This window comes from Ailuropoda melanoleuca, chromosome X (genome assembly GCF_002007445.2).
Source record: "Ailuropoda melanoleuca isolate Jingjing chromosome X, ASM200744v2, whole genome shotgun sequence".
Lineage (NCBI taxonomy): Eukaryota > Metazoa > Chordata > Mammalia > Carnivora > Ursidae > Ailuropoda > Ailuropoda melanoleuca.
The window spans coordinates 56656432-56680846 of record NC_048238.1 but is presented as its reverse complement, the minus strand read 5'-3'; the positions used below and the strand labels follow the sequence as shown (position 1 = coordinate 56680846).

The 24415-nt window shown below is 36.2% G+C and overlaps 1 protein-coding gene across 8 annotated transcripts in view; it reads left to right on the top strand.

Moving 5' to 3' along the window:
* The window catches only part of ATRX (ATRX chromatin remodeler), a 310799-nt gene that overhangs the window by 221977 nt on the left and 64407 nt on the right, over nt 1-24415 (top strand). For all 8 annotated transcript variants that reach the window (XM_034649523.1, XM_019809464.2, XM_019809463.2 and 5 more), the window contains 3 exons: nt 87-259; nt 14220-14373; nt 17932-18038. In XM_034649523.1, coding sequence (XP_034505414.1) covers nt 87-259; nt 14220-14373; nt 17932-18038 — 434 coding nt within the window. The remainder of the gene's footprint in view (nt 1-86; nt 260-14219; nt 14374-17931; nt 18039-24415) is intronic.

The window sequence follows — 24415 nt, the reverse complement described above, 5'->3', positions numbered from 1 at the left end:
ACCTAATTGCTGATTGTTCTTTCATAATTGGCATTTGTATCTTTACTGTGTGCTTTCCTAACAGTTTGAATTTGTTCCTTTTATAGAAAGAAGAAAACAAAGGGGAAAAAAGGGAAAAAAGATAGTAGCTCAAGTGGAAGTGGCAGTGACAATGATGTTGAAGTGATTAAAGTCTGGAATTCAAGATCTCGAGGAGGTGGTGAAGGAAATGTGGATGAAACAGGAAGCAATCCCTCAGTTTCATTAAAGCTGGAAGAAAGTGAGTCTAATGAATGTTGCCTTTAGAAAGGAACATTGATTTAGAAATTATCATGTCCGTGCTTTTTTTCAGTTATTAATTTGTCCTTACTATTTCACTCAAAAGAATATCTTTCCTAGATGCTTTTAGTAAGCATCTAGGATAATCAGGTCACATAATAACAAACATCTGGTGAATGTTTAATTACAAGCAAGCCATTATGCTGTCTCTGATATTTAAGAGAAAAAGAAGAAAGAAAAAAGAAAAATTAATGTTCATTTACATGTATATACACTAAATGCTATATTTCCACTCCATGTATTAGCTAACTTAATTCTTGCATAGACTTACAATGCTCTTGATATCTTTTATTTTATTTTATTTTTTTTTAGATTTTATTTATTTATTTGACAGAGATAGAGACAGCCAGCGAGAGAGGGAACACAAGCAGGGGGAGTGGGAGAGGAAGAAGCAGGCTCCTAGCGGAGGAGCCTGATGTGGGGCTTGATCCCGGAACGCCAGGAACACTCCCTGAGCCGAAGGCAGACGCTTAACCACTATGCCACCCAGGCGCCCTGATATCTTTATTTTTATAAATGATTTGTAGAAGTGGGTTGAGTAATATTCCATTATACACACACACACACACACACACCACGTCTTCTTTATCCATTCTTATGTGAGTGGACTTCTGAGCTTTCCCCACAGTATGGCTATTGTTGATAGTGCTGCTACAAGCATCAGGGTACATGTATCCCTTCAAATATGTATTTTTGTATCTTTTGGGTAAATACCTATTAATGCAATTGCTGGATCATAGGGTAGTTCTGTTTTAACATTTTAAGGAACCTCATAATGTTCTCCAGAGTGCCTACAGCGTTCCCACCAACAGTATAAGAGGGTTCCCCTTTCTCTGTACCCTCACCAATACCTTTTGTTTCCTCTGTTGCTAATTTTAGCCATCCTGACAAGTATGAGCTGGTATCTCATCAAGGTTTTGATTTGTATTTCCCTGCTGTTGAGTGATGTTGAGCATTTTTTCATTTGTCTGTTAGCCGTCTGTATGTCTTTTTTGGAAAAGTGTCTATTAATGCCTTCTGCCCATTTATTAACTGGATTATTTTTTGGGGTGTTGAGTTTGATAAGTTCTTTGTAGATTTTGTATACTAACCCTTTATCAGATATGTTGTTTGCAGATACCTTCTCCCATTCCGTAGGCTGCCTTATAGTTTTGTTTATTGTTTCCTTCACTTTGCAGAAGCTTTTTACCTTGATAAAGTCCCAGTAGTTCATTTTTGCTTTTGCTTTCCTTGCCTTTGGTGATGTGTCTAGTAAGAAGTTGCTATGGCTGAGGTCAGTGAGGTTTCTGCCTGTGTTCTCCTCTATCACCTCTTTTCTCTTTCTCTCCTTTTCTTGTGCATGAGTGTACACAAAAGTGAAAGTGAATTTTCTATTGGCTGAAGTTGTCTTGACCCATATCTACGTTTGAAGGATTAGTGTTGAGGCTCCTTATACTCTTGGTGCAGCCTGACTGGGTGTCTAGGAACTCCAACATTGAGACAAATGTCTGAATATTTTAAATATAAAATATCTAAAGACAGAACAGTGTAAATAGCTCTAAATATTTGTCATCTGAGAGTCATATAGCAAAGGAATTGACTGGTGAAGAAAAGAGAGCTATGGAGGCCAGCTTCGTGAATGACCCTGGATTCAAAGAAGCTTTGGTGGTTTTAGGCCTGCACCTGAACTAATTTCTGTTTTCAAGAGAACAGGTGACAGAAAGTGTGCTTGGAAGAAAAATAGCTGAGAACTTCCTTACTCTGGGGAGAGAAACACACATCCAGATCCAGGTGGCACAGAAAACTCCCATCAAAATCAACAAAAACAGGCCAACACCAAGATATTTTCTAATTAAATTTGTAAAATATAGTGATAAAGAAAAATATCTTTTAAAAAATCAGGATGAAAGAAGTCCTTAACTTAAAAGGGATAATCCATAAGGCTAGCTGGAGATTTTGCAACAGAAATGTGGCAAGCCAGAAGAGAGTGGCACGATATATTCAAAGTGCTGAAAGGGAAAAATATGCAACCAAGAATACGTTACCAACAAAGCTGTGATTCAGAATAAATAGAAGGAGAGATAAAGAGTTTCCCAGACAGACAGAAACGAAAGGAGTTCATGACCACTAAACTAGCCCTGCAAGAAATATTAAAGGGGACTCTTTAAGTGGGAAAGAAAGACCAGAAGCGACAAAGTCCAGAAAGGAACAGAAAAAATCTCCAGAAACAACAACAAAACAAGTAATACAATGGCACTAAATACGTATCTATCAATAATCATTCTGAATGTAAATGGACTAAAATGCTCTAGTTAAAAGACATAGGATGTCAGAATGGATACAAAAACAAGACCCATCTATATGCTGACTACAAGAGAACCGTTTTAGACCTAAAGACACCTTCAGATTGAAAGTGAGGTGATGGAGAAACATTTATCTCACAAATGGATGTCAAAAGAAAGTCAGAGTAGCCATACTTGTATCAGACAAACTAGGTTTGTTTTTTTTTTTTTAAGATTTTTTTAATTTCTTTATTTGACAGAGATAGAGACAGCCAGCGAGAGAGGGGACACAAGCAGGGGGAGTGGGAAAGGAAGAAAGCAGGCTCATAGAGGAAGAGCCTGATGTGGGGCGATCCCATAACGCCGGGATCACGCCCTGAGCCGAAGGCAGACGCTTAACCGCTGTGCCACCCAGGCGCCCCCAGACAAACTAGGTTTTAACCAAAGACTAATAGGAGATGAAGAAGCTCACTATATCGTAATAAAGGGGTCTATCCAACAAGAATATCTAAGAATTGTAAATATTTATGCCCCCAACTTGGAAGAACCCAAATATGTAAAACTATTAATAACAAATGTAAAGGAATTCATTGATAGTAATACAATAATAGTAGGTGACATTAAACCCCACCTAAAATCAGCAAGGAAACAATGGCTTTCAATGGTACCCTGTACTAGATATACTTAACAGATATATTCAGAACATTTCATCCTAACAGAGGAGAATACACATTCCTTTCTAGTGCGCATGGAATTTTCTCCAGAAGAGATCACATTCTAGGTCACAAATCAGGCCTCCACAAGTACGAAAATTGAGATCACACCATACATATTTTCTGACCACAGTGCTATGAAACTTGAAGTCAAACACAAGAAAAAATTTGGGATGAACACAAATACATGGAGGTTAAAGAACATGCTACTAAAGAATGAATGGATTGACCAGTAAATTAAGGAATAATTTAAAAAATACATGGAAACAGATGAAAATGAAAACATGACTGTTCAGAAATTTTAGGATGCAGCGAAGGTGGTGCTAAGAGGGAGTATATAGCAACACAGGCCTTTCTTAGGAAACAAGAAAAATCTCAAAAACACACAAACCTACCCTTACACCTAAAGGAGCTAGAAAAAGAACAACAAATGAAGAGAAGAAGGGAAGTAATAAAGATTAGAGCAAATAAATGAAATACAAACTGAAAAAAACATTAGAACAGATCAATGAAACCAAGAGCTGATTCTTTGAAAAAAATTAATAAAATTGATAAATCCCTAGCCAGACTTATCAAAAAGAAAAGAGAAAGGACCCAAATAAATAGATTTCACTAACGAGAGAGGAGAGATCACAACAAAGACAACAGAAATACAAAGAAGACAATATTATGAAAAACTATATGCTAACAAATTGGACAACTAGAAGAAATGGATACATTCTTAGAAGCATGTAAAATACCAAACTGAAATAGGAGCAAATAGAAAATTGGAACAGATTGATAACTTGCAATGAAATTGAACCAGAAATCAAAAAACGTCAAACAAACAGAAGTCCAGGAACAAATGGCTTCCCAGGGGAATTCTACCAAACATTTACAGAAGAGCTAATATCTATTCCTCTCAGACTACTCCAAAATATAGAAAAGGAAGGAAAACTTCCCAGTTCATTTTATGAGGACAGCATTACCCTGATAGCAAAACCAGATAAAAAGTCCCCTAAAAAAGAGAACTATAAGCTAATAATATAGATGCACATAGATGCAAAATTCTCAGTAAAACTCTAGCAAATGAAACTCAACAACACGTTTTATAAAATCATTCATAGTGATCACGTGAGACTTATTACTGGGTTGCAAGGGTGGTTCAGCATTCACAGATCAATCAATGTGATATACTACATTAATAAAAGAAGGAGAAGAACCATAAAATCATTTCAGTAGATGCTGAAAAAGCTTTTACATAGTACAGCATCCATTCATGATAAAAACCCTCAACAATGTAGGTTTAGAGGGAGCATACCTCATCATCATAAAGGCCATATATGAAAAACTCACAGCTAATATCATGCCCAGTTGGGGAAACTTGAGAGCTTTTTCTCTGTGGTCTGTAGCAAGACAGGGATGTCTATTCTCACCACTGTTGTTTAACATAGTGCTGGAAGTCCTACTCACAGCAGTCAGACAACAAAAAGAAAGAAAAGACATCCAGACTGGCAAGGAAGAAGTAAAACTTTCACTATTTGCAGATGACAAGATAATCTATATAGAAAACCCAAAAGACTCCACCAAAAAAGCTGCTAGAACTGATACATGAATTCAGTAAAGAGGCAGGATACAAAATGAATGTAGAGAAATCTTTTGGATTTCTATACACCAATAATGAAGCAGTATAAACAGAAATTAAGGAATCAGTCTCATTTACAATTTTACCAAAAGTAAGAAGATAGGTAGGGATAAACTCAGCCACGAAGGGGAAAGATCTGTACACTGGGAAGTATAAAACACTGATGAAAGAAATTGAAGAGGACACAAAGAAACAGGAAGACATTCCATGCTCATGGATTGGAGGAACAAACATTGTCAAAATGTCTATGCTACCTAAAGCAATCTACATATTTAATGCTATCCCTATCAAAATACCAAGAGCATTTTTCACAGAGCTAGAACAAACAATCCTAAGATTTGTATGGAACCACCAAATAACCTCAAGTAGCCAAAGCAACCTTGAAAAAGAAACAAAAGGTGGAGGCATCACAATTTCTGTCTTCAAGGTATATTATACAGCTGTATTAATCAAAATAGTATGGTGTGGTACAAAAATACGTAGATTAATGGAACAGAATTGAAAACCCAGAAATGAACCTACAATCCTATAGACAGTCTTTGACAAAGCAGGAAAGAATATCTAATGGGAGAAATAATGTTTCTTCAACAAATGGTGTTGTGAAAACTTGACAGCAACATGCAGAAGAATGAAATAGGACCACTTTATTATACCATACACAAATAAAAATTCAGAATGAATTAAAGACATAACTGTGAGAACTGAAACCATAAAAATCCTAGAAAAGAACACAGGCAGTAATATCTCTGACATCGGCTGTAGCAAGTTGTTTCTAGATATGTCTCCTGAGGCAAGGGAAGTAAAAGCAAAAATAAACCATTGGGACTTCCATCAAAATAAACAGCTTCTGCACAGTGAAGGTAACAACCGACAAAACTAAAAGGCAGCCTTCGGAATGGGAGAAGATATTTGCAGATTACGTGTCTGATAAAGGGTTAGTATCTGGAATATATAAAGAACCTCTAAACCTCAACACCCCCAAAATGAACAATCAACGTAAAAATGCGCAACCAACATGAATAGACATTTTTCCAAAGGAGACATACAGATGTCCAACAGAGGCCATTTATCAGGGAAATGGAAATCAAAACTACAATGAGATACCACCTCACACCTGTCACAGTGGCTAAAATGATCAACAATACAAACAACAGACGCTGATGAGAATATGGGAAAAAAGGAACACTTTTGTGGTGTTGGTGGGAATGCAAACTGGTGCAGCCACTCTGGAAAACAGTATGAAGATTCCTCAAAAAGTTAAAAATAGAACTACTCTATGATCCTGTAATTGCACTACTGGGTTTTTACCCATAAAAGACAAATTAATTCAAAAGGATATATGCACCTGCATGTGTACAACAGCAATTACCAGTAATAGCTAAATTATGGAACAAGCCCTCGTGTCCATCTATAGACAAATGGATAAAGAAGAGGTGGTATATAATTACAATGGAATATTACTCAACCATCAAAAAGAATGAAATCTTGACTTTTGAAATGACATGGATAGAACTAGAGAATACTATACTAAGCAAAATAAGTCAGTCTAAGAATGATAAATACCCGATGATTTCACTTATATTTGGAATTTAAGAAACAGATTGTAACAGTAAAGGGACAAAAAGGGAGAGGCAAACCAGGAAACAGACTCTTAACTGTAGAGAACAAAGTGATGGTTACCAGAGGGGCGATGGATGGGAGAATGGGTTAAATAGGTGATGGGGATTGAGGAAAACACTTATGATGAGCACTGGATGTTGTATGAAAGTGTCGAATCACTATATTGTACACCTGAAAGTGATACTACACTGTATGTTAACTAACTGGAATTAAAATAAAATCTTTATTTATTTTTTTTTTTTATTTATTGGACAGAAATAGAGACAGCCAGTGAGAGAGGGAACACAAGCAGGGGTAGTGGGAGAGGAAGAAGCAGGCCCACAGCAGAGGAGCCCGATGTGGGGCTCGATCCCGGAACGCCAGGATCACGCCCTGAGCTGAAGGCAGACGCCCAACCGCTGTGCCACCCAGGCGCCCCTAAAATAAAATCTTTAAAAAATAAAAAAAAAATATAAAACATTTCTCTCTTCACTACCTTATTGGAATAGGCAGATAGCAGCCTAACCACAGACCTTGGCTTACTTGTCTTAGAAACCAGGGGGATAGTAAAAATTAAACTACCAAATTTTCTTCCTTGTTCTTCTCTGCTGTTGTCCCATAAAGGCAATTTATTATCAGTGTTAATCTTCCAATTAGATATAAAGAGTACTTTTCTAAGAAGAGTAAAGGAGTGATTCTAGTTTAAGTTAATAGGAAGCTTCTGTTATCTCCCTCCCTGCTCTCCCAGTCTGACTTTTCACTTAAATTTCTCCTCAGTCATCTCTGAATTGAAAATAGAAATAGCTTAAAATTTATGTGTTCCTGGGAATGGTTTTCTTAAAATATTCTTGTTGAAATTTTTTTTGTAACTTTTGGTTAGGAGAACAGGGAGAGTAGACTAACTGGTATGTCAGATTTTGCTGTAAATGGGTTAAATAAAAGTGCGCTGAGGTCTTGATCCCTTCATCACTTAGAAGTACAAGTGGGGTCTGAGGTAGCTGGGTTACCTTCAGAAATGAGTAGCCTCTTCCATTTTCTCCTGGTGTGTTATGTAAGCATTATTGTTTTTCACATATGTCATAAGGTGAAAATGTTTGGAAAGAATTGGGGCAGAGAGCAGGTAGGTGGCTACATGTTGTGAACTTAAAAGCAGATAGGGAAGGCTGTGGGTTCCAAATGACAAAGTTTTAGGTGTGTGCAGTCAAATGGAAATCATTCATATATAGATGTATTTTATATTTTCTTCAGCTGTGTACATGTATAGCCTGTCAGAAATATTTTCCACAACAAATGATGATAAAAATCTATTTTTGTCTTTTATTTTATTTATTTTTTTAAAAAAGATTTTATTTATTTATTTGACAGAGATAGAGACAGCCAGCGAGAGAGGGAACACAAGCAGGGGGAGTGGGAGAGGAAGAAGCAGGCTCATAGTGGAGGAGCCTGATGTGGGGCTCGATCCCATAACGCCAGGATCACACCCTGAGGCGAAGGCAGACGCTTAACCGCTGTGCCACCCAGGCGCCCTTATTTTTGTCTTTTAGATCTAGATTAACTCCAAATACGGCTGAGTAGATCATAGTACGTGGACATATGTAGCTGGTACTGTGTAACTTTTTAAAAACAATTATTTTCTTATAGGAAATGTAAGAAAACCTGAATAAAAAGGATTAAAGGGCCAAAATGTTGTATTTGGAATTTGAAATAGATACTAAATAAGTAGATGGGTATAATTGAGCTTTAATAATATTTTCACTGCATATTTCATTTTTACTTCAAAGTTGCTATTTAATTCTTTTTACAGTAGCTTTCTCAATGTTTACAGAAGCAACATCTTGAATAAATATTTTAAGTTAACCGTAACAGTATCCGTATTTCTGTGTTTTAGTATTTTATTAGGACAGTTTTTATTTATTTAATTATTAATATTTTTTATTATAATATTTTTATTATATTATGTTAGTCACCATACAAGTGCAATTGCTGTAAATTGAATACTTTGAAGGAGTTTATATACTCATTTCCTCATTTAAAAAAAACTGTCCTCCAGGACAGTAAATACTAGGTATTTACCCCAAAGATACAAATATAGTGATCTGAAAGGGCACCCGCATCCCAATGTTTATAGCAGCAATGTCCACAATAGCCAAACTATGGAAAGAGCCCAGATGTCCACTGACACGTGAATGGATAAAGAAAATGTGTGACAATGGAATACTACTCAGCTATCAAAAAAAGAGAAATCTTGCCATGTGCAACAACGTGGATGGAACTAGAAGGTATTATGCTAAGAGAAACAAGTCAACCAGAAAAAGACAATTATCATATGATCTCACTCATATGTGGAATTTAAGATTGAAACCAAGGATCATAGGGGAAGGGGAGGGAAAACTAAAACAAGACAAAATCAGAGAGGGAGAGAAACCATAAGAGACTTTTAATCATAGGAAACAAACTGAGGATTGCTGGAGGGGAGGGGGGTTAGGGGATGGATGGGGTAACTGGGTGATGGACATTGAGGAGGGCACGTGATGTAATGAGCACTGGGTATTGTATAAGATTGATGAATCACTGAACTCTGCCCCTGAAACTAATAATATACTGTATGTTAATTGAATTTAAATTAACAAAACAAAGTATTTATTAGTTTGCTGTTTTTAGATTAAGCTTTATTGGTGAGCATTTACACTTTAAAATGTATGTAATTTATTATATGGACATAAACTTTTGTGACAGAATCCTTGTACATGATATAGGACCATAATATTAGCACTAATATACCACGTTTATTCATTCAACAAATATTTATTTGAGTGCTTAATATATATGGTCTAGGCACTGCTGTAGAAGCTTGGGTTATATCAGTCAACAAAATGCACTCCTGGAGCTTAACATTCTACTACTAGTACTATATAGATACATAATACTTTAATGATATGGCTACTTTTCTTTATAAAACTGCAGTGTATCCTGATGCAAATATGGTAGTTAAATACATATTTAGAAAAATGTCCTTCAAGGGGCACCTGGGTGGCACAGTCATTAAACATCTGCCTTCGGCTCAGGGCGTGATCCTGGCGTTCTGGGATCGAGCCCCACATCAGGCTCCTCCGCTGGGAGCCTGCCTTCTTCCTCTCCCACCCCCTGCTTGTGTTCCCTCTCTCGCTGGCCATCTCTCTCTGTCAAATAAATAAATAAAATCTTAAAAAAAAAAAAAACAACAAAAACACCTTCAGTTTCCAGATGAGACACACTCCTTAAAAAAAAAAGACAAAAAAAAAAGAAAAATGTGCTTCAAGAAATTAGGGTTAAAGTTGTTTGTTTTTATTTGTTTGTATTTCTTTTGTGCCTTACCTTGTAAGAATTTTATGATATCCAGAGTAGATATTAAGGAGTGGCTTTGATTGATTAATTTGCTGTTTTTTGTCATGTATATAAGGAGAAAGTTATAACAGAAGTAATAGTTAATCCATGTAGATGTTGAAGTAAGAATATTCAACATGAAACCGGTTCGTAAGTTTTAATTACATATTCAAGATATTTATTAGCTCAAGCAGCCCTTATTTTTCTGGTACAGTTTTTATTTTTTTATTTTTTTAAAGATTTTATTTATTTTTTTGACAGAGAGAGACAGCCAGCGGGAGAGGGAACACAAGCAGGGGGAGTGGGAGAGGAAGAAGCAGGCTCCCAGCGGAGGAGCCTGATGTAGGGCTCGATCCCAGAAAGCCAGGATCACGCCCTGAGCCGAAGGCAGATGTTTAATGACTGAGCCACCCAGGCGCCCCACGTTTTTATTTTTTTAGACATTACTGTAAAGTATTTTGATTATATCCAGTAGGATCAAAATTAGAATGGAATCTTTTGCACAGAAATTATCACCTATCCTAAGCTTTGAGATTTCTTACCTAGCTGCCACATTTTTACTAACTTTCTGCTAGCATTTTTTTATTGCTAACATTTTCACTTTAGTTAAAATACCTTTATTATAAATGGGTAACCATTACTGAAGTTATGTGCAATATGTGGAACTGTAGAATTCCCTAAAGGCATTTGTTATTTGCCGGTTATAAAAAGGAGTTTAGTTAACATTGGCTTGATAAGCTTTGTCAGGGGCCCCCAAGACCACCCTCAGGTTCAGTGATTCATAAGACTTAGCATAGTCATATTCAGGTCTATGATTTATTACAATGAAAGGGTACAAAGCAAAATCAGCAAAGGGAAAAAACAGATGGGGCAGAGTCCAGCAGAAACCAGGCATAACCTTCTAAGAGTCTTCTCCCAATGGAGTTACCCAAGAAGTACTAATTTCTCAAATAGGTTATGATAATATATATGAAGTGTCATCTACCAAAGAAGCTCATTAGAGACCAAGTACCTAAGTTTCTTTTTATGTGTTTTAAACACACTGCTGCCTGGCTCTTACCAAATCTCAGACTCCCAGAAAGAAAACGGATGTTCAGAACAAACCACATTGTACAAACTGATCTAGGCACAGTGAGCCATTCTTATCAGGGAAAGTTTTATATTAGTACAAGGAACTGTGTATCATTCAAGTGCCCAGACAACAGCCTAAGGCCAGCCTTGAAAATGAGACTTCCTAAGATGAAATTTCAGTTGATTCTTGAAGGATAGTGAAGCATAAAAAGAAGTTTTCCAGGCAAAGAAGGGGAGAAAATAATATAAGACATTCAAGGAAAGGTATGGATTCTTGCAAATATGTGACATGTTTAGACAGTAGTTCAATGTGATTTGCATATCAATACATAATGAGCTCTCTATAAATAATAGAAATCACCAGGACCCAGACACAAAGAAGAGACTGATAATTAAAACAGTAATTTCAAGAATGCTGTGGAAGCCTTAAGAATATGCTAGTCTTGGTTTTTACCAACCCAGGGATAGATAGGATACAAGGCCTTGAGCCCTGTATAATGTGGAGCGTTCTTTGAACCCAGATTAAAGCTGAATCTCTTCAAAGGGTATGTAGTCCATTGAAGAATAGGATGGAAAAAAATTTGCCCATACATCCAGGGAGATGTCAAGGAAGCTTATCTGTTTCACCCTGGTCTCTGGGTTGAGAAAAATAGTTTCCTTGGGTTGATAATCATGAGCTTACATAGGTTATGATCTGAATTTACATTACTTAGTCTAAAAATCTCAAGCTGATGGGGTGCCTGGGTGGCTCAGTCAATTGAACGACCAACTCTTGATTTCATCTCAGGTTATGATCTCAGGGTTGTGGGATCAAGCCCTGTTGTGTGGCTCCCTTCCCTCAGCAGGGAGTCTGCTGGAGATTTCTCTTCCTCCCCTTCACTTTGCCCCCTCCCCCATGCTTGTGCTCTCTCTCCCTCTCTCTTTCTCTCTCTCTAATAAATAAATAGATCTTTTAAAAATAAAATAAATACATAAATACAAAACTCAAGCTGCAGTACCTCACAAGTAATCTTGGGTTGTTGATTCCCTGGAGCACCTGGCAGAAACAGATGCAGAGTAAGTGTGGAGATGTATCATCTCTACCCAGGATTCTCACATATTACGGCTACAACACAAACAGCATAATTAGATTCTTAAGGGCCTATGATAATAGAAATATTTGATAAAGACTATAACTATGTTTAAAGTGATAATTTTAAAAAGCAAAAGTGTAAGTTTATGCCAAGAAATTTAAAACTTAGATGAAGTAGACAATATTCCAGAAAAATACAACAAAATTGAGTGTTCATTTGATACTAGCCAAGAATTAGAAATAATCTAAATATCTATGAGAATAATGAGGAGATGTTTATAATGTCTATGAGGAGAATAAATGATGGTATATTTGTGCAGTGGAATTCTACATAGCAGTTAGATAAGTGATTGAATAAGTCTCACTTTGAGCAAAAAGTGAAAAATACATTTAGTGGAAAAGTAAGTCATAGAAAGATACCAGTATGTACTGCTTACATATAGTTTGAAAACATGAAAGGCAGTGTACAGTTTAGGGATACATGTGTAGTAAAAATATAAAAACACAGAAATAGTAAATACAGAATTTAGGATTTTATTTTGTTATGTAATAAATTTTATTTTGTTCTTTTACATTTTTTAGCGTAATTGACACACAACATTACATTAGTTCCGGTGTACAACCTAGTTAATTTGACAAGTTTATGCATTATGCTATATTCACTACAAGTGTAGCTACCATCTGTCCTGTTACATTACTATTACGGTATCATTGACTTTTATTGACAATATCATGTGCCTTTTTTCCCCCATGACTTAGTTTGTTCTCTGTATTTATAGGTCTGATTCTGCATTTTGTTTATTCGTTTGTTTTTGCTTTGTATTGTTTTTAGATTCCCATGACTTACTCATTCCATAACTGGAGGCCTGTATCCCCCTCTCCCCTTCGCCCATTTTGCCCAAACCCCCACTCCCTCCCCTCTGGCAACCATCAGTTTTTTCTCGTGTTTATAGGTTTGATCCTGCTTTTTGTTTGCTTATTCATTTTTTAAAATTCCATTTATGAGTGGAATCATATGGTATTTATCTTTCTCAATCTGACTTATTTCACAAAGCTTAATACTCTCTAAACTGAGAGGGTGTTAGGATTTAGTATTTTAGATACCTCTCAGAAAGACTGGAGGAAAAGAAGAGAATGAGATTGGGTATGTCACATATTAGGTGTCAACTGCATCAGAAGCAGATTTAGCACATGGTAAAATTTAATGAAGATGGGATGTGGGAACATGGCTGTATATATTCTGTACACTTTTGTGAATGTGTAAAATATATATAACAAAAATATGTAAAAATTTAAAATACTTTGCATTAAAAAGCAATTGAGGGAAGGTACAAAAACAGGTAAACCTTATGTTCCTAATTTTGAATTGAACTGTTTATATTTAGATATTTAATAGATTATTTTGTGTTACTTTCTTCTTTTTACCTTTTATAATCAAAGTTTGTGGGGAAAATAACAAAATGATTTAACATGATGTGGTCATTCTGGGATCAATCCCTTTTTGTTTTCCGGAATTATATTAGGACCGTGAAATATTTCCTGCCCCTCAGATCTTTTCTCTCTTGATCTCTGAGTCAGTCTGTCTCTTTTCCTTCCCTCTTCTCTCTACCTCTGTCTGTCTCTCTTTGGTTCTCTAGGTCTTTTTCTCTCTACTCCTTGTTTCTTGGGGTTTGTGTTGGGAGTTATACTCTCTCAGTGCCTGGGGGGGAACAGTTGTCTCTTAGGGTCTCTGTTTTTTATGCCCCCTGCTCCCACGTACTGTTTCTCATGGCTGTACTTTCTCAGGGTCTTTCTCTTGCTTATTCTCTTACTTGGTGTGCCCCCCGCCAATGTTTTTCTTCCTTTGCATTCATATGTGCCTGTTTGTGTGTGTCTCACTCCCTGTCTATTTCTCTCCCTCTCCTAGAGTTCAGTTTGTCCCCTCTACTCTACTCCCCACCTCGTGTCTTTTCCTCACAGTAAAGCTCTCTCTTTCCTGGGGTGGTCTTTTTTTTTCTCTTTTTGCAAGAGGGTGCCCTCCTTCCTCCTCATCCCCTTTATCCCTCTTCCCCCTTCTCCCCTCCTCCCCTCCTCCCTTCTCTTCCCTCCCCTTCTCCTACTCCCTATTTCTTTTGGTCTCTTTCTTAATCCTTCTCTCTGGATCTTTGAGTTTCTTTCCTTATTTGCCTACTTATTTATGTTTCATTTATTTTATTTAGGTAAAGCTACTTCCTCTTCTAATCCAAGCAGCCCAGCTCCAGATTGGTACAAAGATTTTGTTACAGATGCTGATGCTGAGGTTTTAGAACATTCTGGAAAAATGGTACTTCTTTTTGAAATTCTTCGAATGGCAGAGGAAATTGGGGATAAAGTGTAAGTTTCTCCTATTTTTATTATATAAATGAAATTTTTATAACCTTTCTGTTGTTTAAACAACTTATTTGAAGAAATCTGTTTTGTTTTCTTCCTTTCTGAAGATACAATTTCTTTAGTATTGTCGTGATAGACAGCTACCTTCCTTCTAAGCCACTAGTTCTGAGTACATATTCTGATTATTTCGTCAGTGCTGTTTTCCCGTTCTGGGTATTTATTTGAGCTTGAACTTACTTCTTTGAGCCAGGCCTCTAGTGGATATCTATATTTCACCATCTTTAAAAATTATTTTTCAATCCATGCAGTGTGGTTCCTACTTTATTGAGATTCCCCCCCAACCAAAGTCACTTAGTGACCTTTTAATCCCCATATCTAGTGGATAACTCTCAGACTTCATTTCACCTCTTTGACTATTCTCTATCATTTCTCCTTTGTTTTTGTTATTGTTCTTATCCTTCAAATTACTATTCAAAAAAACATACTTTTTAAGTTTTGGACCAACTGTTTAGGTTGTTATAAGGTCCCAGCATACGTTTGTAAAATATTTTAAAAGTATTTCTGTGATTCTTTTAATAACCATTTAACATAAGGCTTAAAACAAACCTTTTATCTTAAAAAGTTTCAAACTTCCTTTAATTTTCTTGGGAAGAGGTAGATGGTATATTTCTATACCATCTTTTAATATACCTCTACTATTAACACGTTCTAATATACTTGTATGTCTTTTCACTGGATAGTGAGTTGTTTGAAGACAGGCTGTTTTATTATTTATTAGCCACTATACCTTGCATTTAGTAAGTATTCACTAAAATTTTATTTTGTTGTATATTGCCAATTTTTTAATACAGAAACAAGTGGTTCAGATAATGGTTGATATTGGCCTGGAATGGAGTGATAGTATTGGAGATAAAGGATATGTTTTGGAATAGAAACAACAGGATTTGGTACATTAATGCAGGGCAATAAGAATGTGAGAGTAGTCAAAGATGACTCTCAGGCTTCCAGACTCCGTGGTTGGTGGATTACGGTGTTACTTACTAAAATGGAGAACAGTAGGGAAGAACTAAGTTTATTAGAGGTAGTAAAGAGTTCTGCTCTGGCCATGTTAAGTTTGAGAGGCCTATTAGACACCCATGAAAGATGCAAGTAGAAAGTGGTATTTGAATTCAAAGTTCCTAAAAGTTCAGGAGAGATTATTGCTGTGACGTGCTCATGCTTTTTTTCTGCTATCAAGTTAGGTCATTTAATTTTTTATTTGGGTACTGTACAAAAATTTTAAGAGCGTGGAAGGGTTTTTAGTGATCTTTTCATTTCCTTACCAGTGCAAGAATCTCCTCTATCATGTTCATCATAGATGTTCTCCTAACCTCTCCCATGATAGAACATTTGCCATTTCAGAAGTCTACCTATAGTTGAATACTTCAAAATTTTAGAAATTATATCCTTATCTTTAGTTTGTACTTTATCCCTATAGCTGTTTTCCTTACGGTTTAAAATTGAACATATCTACAGCCTTTTTTTAGACTCTTATAGTGATTTTTTTAGGTTATAAGCCCAACTGATAGATATTATCAGTGTTTAGGACTATAAAACTATGCATTTCCATAACTGTGATTACCACTATTTTTTATTTGTCCAGCATTTCCTTGTGGAAATTTTCAAACATAGAAAGAATTTTCCAGCACTCCTTTATCCTTTATTCTCTTTGTAGATTTTTTCATTTCCTGTGTATAATTATGTCCACTTCCCACCAGTGGGATAGATGAGAGCAGTGGTTTTCAAACTTTCTCAGAGCCCATGAAAAGAAGGCTAGAGCAGAGGCTGAGGGGCCAGTGACACTTTTACCTTCTTCTTCCCCAAGGCCTAAAGCACCCTGCTTTATTTGTTTGTTTAAAAAGATTTTTTTTTATTTGAGAGAGAGAGCATGAGTGGGGGGTGGGTGGGAGGTGGCCAGAGGGAGAGGAAGAGAGAATCTCAAGCAGACTCCCCATTCAGTGTGGAGCTTGACCTGGGGCTCGATCTCACGACCCTGAGATCATGACCTGAGCCAAAATTAAAGTCAGACGCTTAACCAACTGAGCCACCCAGGCGCCTTTTTATTGTTTGTTTGTTTATTATATCTAATATATATATATATATATATATATATTTAGAGTTTTTATTTAAATTCAAGTTAGTTAACATACAGTGTAATGTTAGTTTCCTGTTAAATAGATGGTGGGGATTAAAGAGTGCACTTGTGATGAGCACCAGATGTTGTATGGAAGTGCTGAATCACTATATTTTACACCTGAAATTATTACATTTTAATACCACATAAGACTTTATGTGAACAAATAGTTTTCATGGCTCCAAACAGGAGTTAAACAACTACTGGGATGAAGAATCAGGAATCTGCAGTCATATTTGAAATGGAACAACAAAGTGTTTTAGAATGTTTACAAGTCTAAAATTACTCAAATACTTTTAATAGTTAGACTTATTTCTCATATTCTCTAAATAGTTTCTTTTGTACAGTAAAAGTTTTTAATTTTGATGAAATCCACTTTATCAACTTTTTTCCCCCCATAAATCATGCTTTTGGTGTTAGTCTAAGAATTGCCTAACCCCAAGTTATGATGATTTTCTTCCTTGCGTTTTTCTAAACATTTTACAGTTTTACATTTATTTATTGTTTTATAGTAATATTTTTTATTATATTATGTTAGTCACCATACAGTAGTACATCCCTGGTTTTTGATGTAAAGTTCCACGATTCATCAGTTGTGTATAACACCCAGTGCACCATGCAATACGTGCCCTCCTTACTACCCATCACCAGCCTATCCCATTCCCCCATCCCCCTCCCCTCTGAAGCCCTCAGTTGGTAATCAGAAGGGGGAATGAAGCATGAGAGACTATGGACTCTGAGATACAGTTTTACATTTTAAAATTAGAGTTATACTCCATTTTGAATTACTTTTTCTGTAAAGTGTGAGGTTTAGGGCAAAGTTCATTTTTTTTTGCGTATAAATGTTGAATTTTGCCAAGTCCATTGTTGAAAAGATTATCCTTTTTCCACTGAATTGCCTTTGCTTCTTTGTGAAAAACCATTTAGCTAACTATATTGTGTGGCTTTATATCTGGACCCCAAATTCTGTTCCATCAGTTTGTGCTTGTCCCTTAATCAGTATTACACTGTGCTGATTACTCTAGCTTTTCAAGTGTTGAAATCATGTAGAGTTAGGCCTCCAACTTTTTCAAAGTTGTTTTGGCTCCCCTGTGTGCTCAGCATTTTCATAAAACTTTATAGAATCAGCTTGTTAATTTCTCAAAAATCCTACTGTGGTTTTGATTAGAATTGTGTTGAATTCATGTATATTTTTCAATCGTTATAATAGATGCTTCTAAATATTAGTTAAAAAATAAATATTTGCTGACTGGCTGAAGAAACATGAATAAATTAGTAATAAAAACAATAAAAAAAGAATTGTGTTGAATTTGTAAGTCAATTTGGAAAGAAGTAATATCTGTACTATGTGACCCTTCTAATCCATGAACACTAATCCATTTTTTTAGCCTTGTTTTCAGCCAGTCTCTCATATCTCTGGACTTGATTGAAGATTTTCTTGAATTGGCCAGTAGGGAAAAGACAGAAGATAAAGATAAACCTCTTATTTATAAAGGTGAGTTACAAACATTTCTGTATCATAATTTTTGAAACCTTCATTTAAACATATTATATAAACATTTTAACAATAAAGGAAAAAATACTCCCCAGACATACAACTTTAATATATCCATTTTTCTGCACATTCTTCTTGTCCTTATCTACATAAACATGGTCTTTATAGTTGTAGTTGTAACATGAAATAAGATTTTTTGTTCTTATAAAGAGCTTTATTGAAATAATTCACATATCATGCAGTTCATCCATTTTAAGTGAAAAATTCAGTGGTTTTTAGTATTTTCATAGAGTTCTGCAACTATCACCACAATTTTCAACTTTTTTAATCACCACCAAAGAAACCCTGTACCCTTTAGCTATTACCTTCCTACCCCTGCCTTCCACCTCTTCAAATCTTAAGCAGTCACTGATCAATCTACTTTCTGTTTCTACAGACTGACCTGTTCTGAAACTTTCATATAAATGGATTCATATCATATGTGGTCTTCTGTGACTGGCTTCTTTCAGAGTTCTTCCATGTTGTAGCATGTGTCAGTACTTCATTCATTAGGCCATAAAGATTTAATAATATTCCATTGTATGGATAATACCTACATTTTGATTATCCATTTATTCATTCATAGATATCTAGGTTGTTTTCACCTTCTGACTGTTGTGAGTAGTGCTGTGATAAATACTTGTATGCAAGTTTTTATTTATTTAAGCATCTGTTTTCACTTCATTTGGAAATATACTTAGGAATGGGATTATTGGGTCATGTGGTAATTTTAACTTATTGAGGAACCACCAAACTGTTTTCCATACTGGCTGCATGATTTTACATTTCCACAAGCAGTGTATAAGGGTTCCAGTTTCTCCACATCTTTAGCAATAGTTACCTTCTCTTTTGTTTTGTTTTGTTTTGTTTTATTACAGGTATACCTCAGAGGTATTGTGGGTTTGGTTCCAGACCACTGCAATAATGTGAATACTTCAATAAAGGGAGTTGAATTAGTTTTTTTGGTTTCCCAGTGCATATAAAAGTTCTATTTACACTGTACTATAGTCTGTTAAGTGTGCAATAGCATTATATCTTAAAAATATATATATACCTTAATGAAAAAATACTTTATTGCTAAAAGATGTCAACCATCATCTGAGTTTTTAGCAAGTTGTAATTTTTTGCTGGTGGAGGATTTTGCCATGATGTTGATGGCGCTGACCGATCAGGGTGGTGGTTGCTGAAGATTGAGGTGGCTGTGGCAATTTCTTAAAATAAGACAACAGTGAAGTTTGCTGCATTGATTGACCCTTCTTTTCACAAATGATTTCTGTGTAGCACGCAATGCTGTTTGATAACATTTTACCCATAGTAGAACTTCTTTCAAAATTGGAGTCATGTCAGTCCTCTCAAACTCTGCTGCTACTTTATCAAATAAGTTTTTATAATACTCTAAATCTTTTGTTGTCATTTCAGTAATCTTTACGGCATCTTCACCAGGACTAGATTCCACCTCAAGAATCCACTTTCTTTGCTCACCTGTAAGAGGCAACTCCTCATCTGTTCAAGTTTTATCATGACGTTGTAGCAATTCAGTCCTGTCTTCAGGCTTCACTTCTAATTCTAGTTCTCTTGCTATTTCAACCACATCTGCAGTTACTTCCTCCTCTCAAAGTCATCCTTGAGGGTTGGATTCAACTTCTTCCAAACTCCTGTTAATGTTGGTATTTTGACCTCTTCCCATGAATCACAAATGTTCTTTTTTTTTTAAGGAATTAGAAGTACTTATATTAAGAAAAGTATGAAGCTCTCCCTGCAGACATAATGAACAAATATGGAGGTAGTTTCAGGTTCTAGCATGGGAAATGTTAATAAGGAATAAGGATGCCAATATTCCTGATATTATTTCATCATTAATGCTATTTCAGTAAATCAAAATTGCAATAGAATTTTTAAGTGGAAATAATCTTTACAGAAAGAGCCTTCCTTGTGGGTATGTGCCTAGAGGAGGCCGAATGAACTTCCCTCTGGGAAGAGGGGGCACTCAGAAGTCATTGAGCTGGACCAAGAGCACTTTTTCCTTCTATGGTTCTCCAAGATTGTGTAGTCTTCAGGGAGTGGAGTTCATGGACCAGTTCAGCTAATTATGAGCTCTGCATCCACGTCTCCAGGCCACAATTCCACAATCAGTCTGTGTCTCCAGCCTTCCAGGTTGCCAGTCCCTGTCTAGTGGGCTTCATACCTGTGTCTCCTCCCAGAGTAGTAATCTCCACCAAGAGGCCTGGCCTGAGTCAGTCTGTCTGCCAGTCCTAAGGACAGACCCTCAGCCATTGTTGTTCACCAGGTAGGAGAGGGGCAGCCCCTTTCCTCCTTGCTCATGCACCAGCAAAGTCACAGTGCAGCCAGTGATGCCATAGGCGACAGTGGATGGAGAAGGGGCTGGGGGACCAAATCACAAATGTTCTTAATAGCATCTAGAATGGTGAATCCTTTCCAGAAGGTTTTCAATTTACTTTCCCTAGATCCATCAGAGGAGTCACCATTGATGGTAGCTATAGCTTTACAAAATGTATTTCTTAAATAATAAAACTTGAATGTTGAAATTACTCCTTGATCTATGGGCTGCAGAATGGATGTCGTGTTACTAGACATGAAGACAACATTAATCTTGTGTACACCTCCATCAGACTTCTTGGGTGATGAGGTACATTGTCAGTGAGCAGTAATATTTTGAAAGAAGTCCTTTTTTCTGAGCAGTAGGTCTCAACAGTGGGCTTAAAATATTTGGTAAACCATGTCAAAAACAGATGTGCTGTCATCCAGCCTTTGTTCCCTTTATAGAACACAGAGAGGGTAGATTTAACATAATTCTTAAGGCACCTAGGATTTGCAGAATGGTAAATGAACATTGGCTTCAACTTAAAGTCACCAGCTGCATTAGCCCTTAAGAAGAGAGTCAGCCTGACCTTTGAGCTTTGAAGCCAGGTATTGACTTCTCTCTAGCTGTGAAAGTCATAGATGACATCTTCTAATGGAAGGCTGTTTTGTCTACATAGAAAATTCTGTTATTTAGTATAGCCCCTTTCATTAATTATCTTAGCTAGATCTTCTGGATAACTTGCTGCAGCTTTTACATTAGCACTGTTGCTTCACCTTGCACTTCTCTGTTACGGAGACCACTTTTTTTACACCTCATGTATCAATGTCTGCTTGCTTTAAACTTTTCTTCTGTAACTTCCTCACCTCTCTCAGCCTTCATAGAACTGGAGAGAGTTAGGGACTTGCTCTGGGTTAGACTTTGCCTTAGGAAATGTCGTGACTGGTTTGATCTTCTGTCCAGACCACTAAAACTTTCCATATCAGCAATAGGACTGTTTTGCCTTTTTAATCATTCATGTGTTCACTGGAGTAACACTTTTAATTTCCTTCAAGAACTTTTCCTTTGCATTTACAACTTGGCTAACTGGCACAAGAGGCCTAACTTTAGGCCCATCTCATCTGTCACATGCCTTCCTCATTAAGCTTAATCATTGCTAGCTTTTGACTTAAAATGTGGTACATGCGACTCTTTCTTTTACTTGAACACCCAGAGGTGAAGTGTAGGGTTATTAATCAGCCTAATTTTAATATTGTCGTGTCTTGGGAAATAGGCCTGAAGAGAGGGAGAGATGGGGGTGGGGTGGGGATTAGCTGCTTGGTGGTACAGTCAGAATACACTCATTTATTGGTGAAGTTCTCTGTCTTTAGTGGGTGCAATTTATTGCACCCCAAAATAGTTACAATAGTAATGTCAGATTTTACTGATCATCATCATAACAAATGTAATAATAATAATGAAAAAGTTTGAAATATTGTTAGAATTACCAAAATGTGAGAGAGACACAAAGTGAGCAAATGCAGGGTTGCCACAAATGTTCAGTTTGTAAAAACAAAACAAAACGAAATGAAACAAAACAAAAAACACACACGGTTACTTGAGAAGTGGCATAAAGCATAATAAAATGAGGCTGCCTGTAAAGCCATCCTAGTGGCCATGAAGTGGTATCTCGTGATTTTGGTTTGTATTTCTCTAATGACTAATAATGTTGAGGATCTTTTCATGTTCTTGTTGACTTCTTGTATATCTTTGGAAAAATGTTTATTCAGGTCCTTTGACCATTTTTGAATTTAGTTATTTGTATTGTTATTGAGTTGAATTTTTTGGGGTTTGTTTTTTTGTTTTTTTTTTTTAAAGATTTTATTTACTTATTTGACAGAGATAGAGACAGCCAGCAAGAGAGGGAACACAAGCAGGGGGAGTGGGAGAGGAAGAAGCAGGCTCATAGCAGAGGAGCCTGATGTGGGGCTCGATCCCACAACGCCGGGATCACGCCCTGAGCCGAAGGCAGACGCTTAACCGCTCTGCCACCCAGGCGCCCCTGGGTTTGTTTTACATTTTCTGCATACCAGGCTCTTATCAGATATATGATTCACAAATATTTTCTCTTATATTGTGGGTTGTCTTTTCACTTTCTTGATAGTGTCCTTTGGTAGACAGAAGTTCTTCATTTTGATGGAATACAGGAGATCTATTTTTTTCTTTTATTTGTGCTTTTGGTGTTATATCTAAAAAATTGTTGCCAAATCCAAGTTCATGAAGAGTCATCCCTATGCTCCCTCTCCCTTCAAAAATTATATAGCTTTAACTCTTAATATTTAGGCTTTTAATCCATTTTGAATTGATTTTTATATATCGCATGAGATAAAGGTCCAACATAAATCTTTTGCTGTGCCTGTTCGGTTGTCCTAGCACTATTTCTTGAAAAGACTATTCTTTCCCTATTTAATGGTCTTGGCAACCTTGTTGAAAATCAGTTGATCATACAGACCCATTTCTTGACTCTTAGTTCTATTCCATTGATCTGTGTCAGTCCTTATACCAGTATCACACTGTCTTGATTACTACTGTTGCTTTAAAAGTAAATTTTGAAAGTAAGTCCTCCTACTTTATTCCTCTTCAAGATTGTTTTGGCTATTTTGAGTCCCTGGCAATTCCATATGAATTTTAGGATCACCTTGTACATTTCTACAGAGAAATCAGCATAGGGATTCTGGTTAAGATTCTGATAGGGATTACATTGAGTCTGTATTTCATTTTAGGAAGTATTGCCATCTTAATATTAAGTCTGATCCATGAACATAAGAGGTTTTAGCATTTGTTTAGGTCTTTAATTTTCTTCCACCAGTATTTTGTGGTTTTTAGTGTATACATTTTAAATGTCATGTGTTAAATTTATTCTTGTTTTATTCTTTTTGATGGTATTGAAATGAAATTTTCTTAATTATATTTTTGGATTGTTCTTTGTAAATGTTTAAAAAATTGAGTTTTGTATATTAACTCATTTATTAGTCCTAATAGTTTTTAAGTGGATATTTAAAGGATTTTCCATTTACAGGATCATATCATTTGCAATTAGAGATAATTTACTTTTTCCTTTCCAATGTGGATTACTTCTATTTCTTTTTCTTGCCCAATTTCCGTGATTAGTACCTCTAGTACAGTGTTGAAGTAGCAAGAGCAAACATCCTTTTCTTGTTCTGAATCTTGGAGGAAAAGCATCTGATCTTTCCCCATTAGTATCGTGTTAGTTGCAGTTTTTTCATAATGCTGTTTATCAAGTTGAAGAAGTTCCCTTCTATTTCCGGTTTTTAATTGTTTTTTTATCATGAACGGTGTTGGATTGTCAAACGATTTCTCTCATCTATTGAGATGATCATATGGGTTTTTAAAATTCTGATCTGGTGCATTACTTTTTTTAAATTTTTTTTATTATATTATCTTAGTCACCATACAGTACATCTTTGGTTTCTGATGTAAAGTTCGATGATTCATTAGTTGCGTATAACACTCAGTGCACCATGCAATACGTGCCCTCCTTACTACCCATCACCAGCCTATCCCATTCCTCCACCCCCTCCCCTCTGAAGCCCTCAGTTTGTTTCTCAGGGTCCATAGTCTGTCATGGTTCATTCCCCCTTCTGTTTAATCCCCCTTCATTCTTCCCTTCCTTCTCCTACTGATCTCTCTGCTATTCCTTATGTTCCATAAATGAGTGAAACCGTATGATAATTGTCTTTCTCTGCTTGACTTATTTCACTTAGCATTATCTCCTCCCAGTGCCGTCCATGTTGCTGCAAATGTTGAGAAATCATTCTTTTTGATAGNATAGCTGAGTAATATTCCATTGTATATATGGACCACATCTTCTTAATCCAGTCATCTGTTGAAGGGCATCTNATGTGTCTGTTTTTGTGCCAGTACCATGCTGTCTTTGTGATTCACAGCTTTGTAGTACAGCTCAAAATCCGGCATTGTGATGCCCCAGCTTTGTTTTTCCTTTTCAACAGTTTTTGGC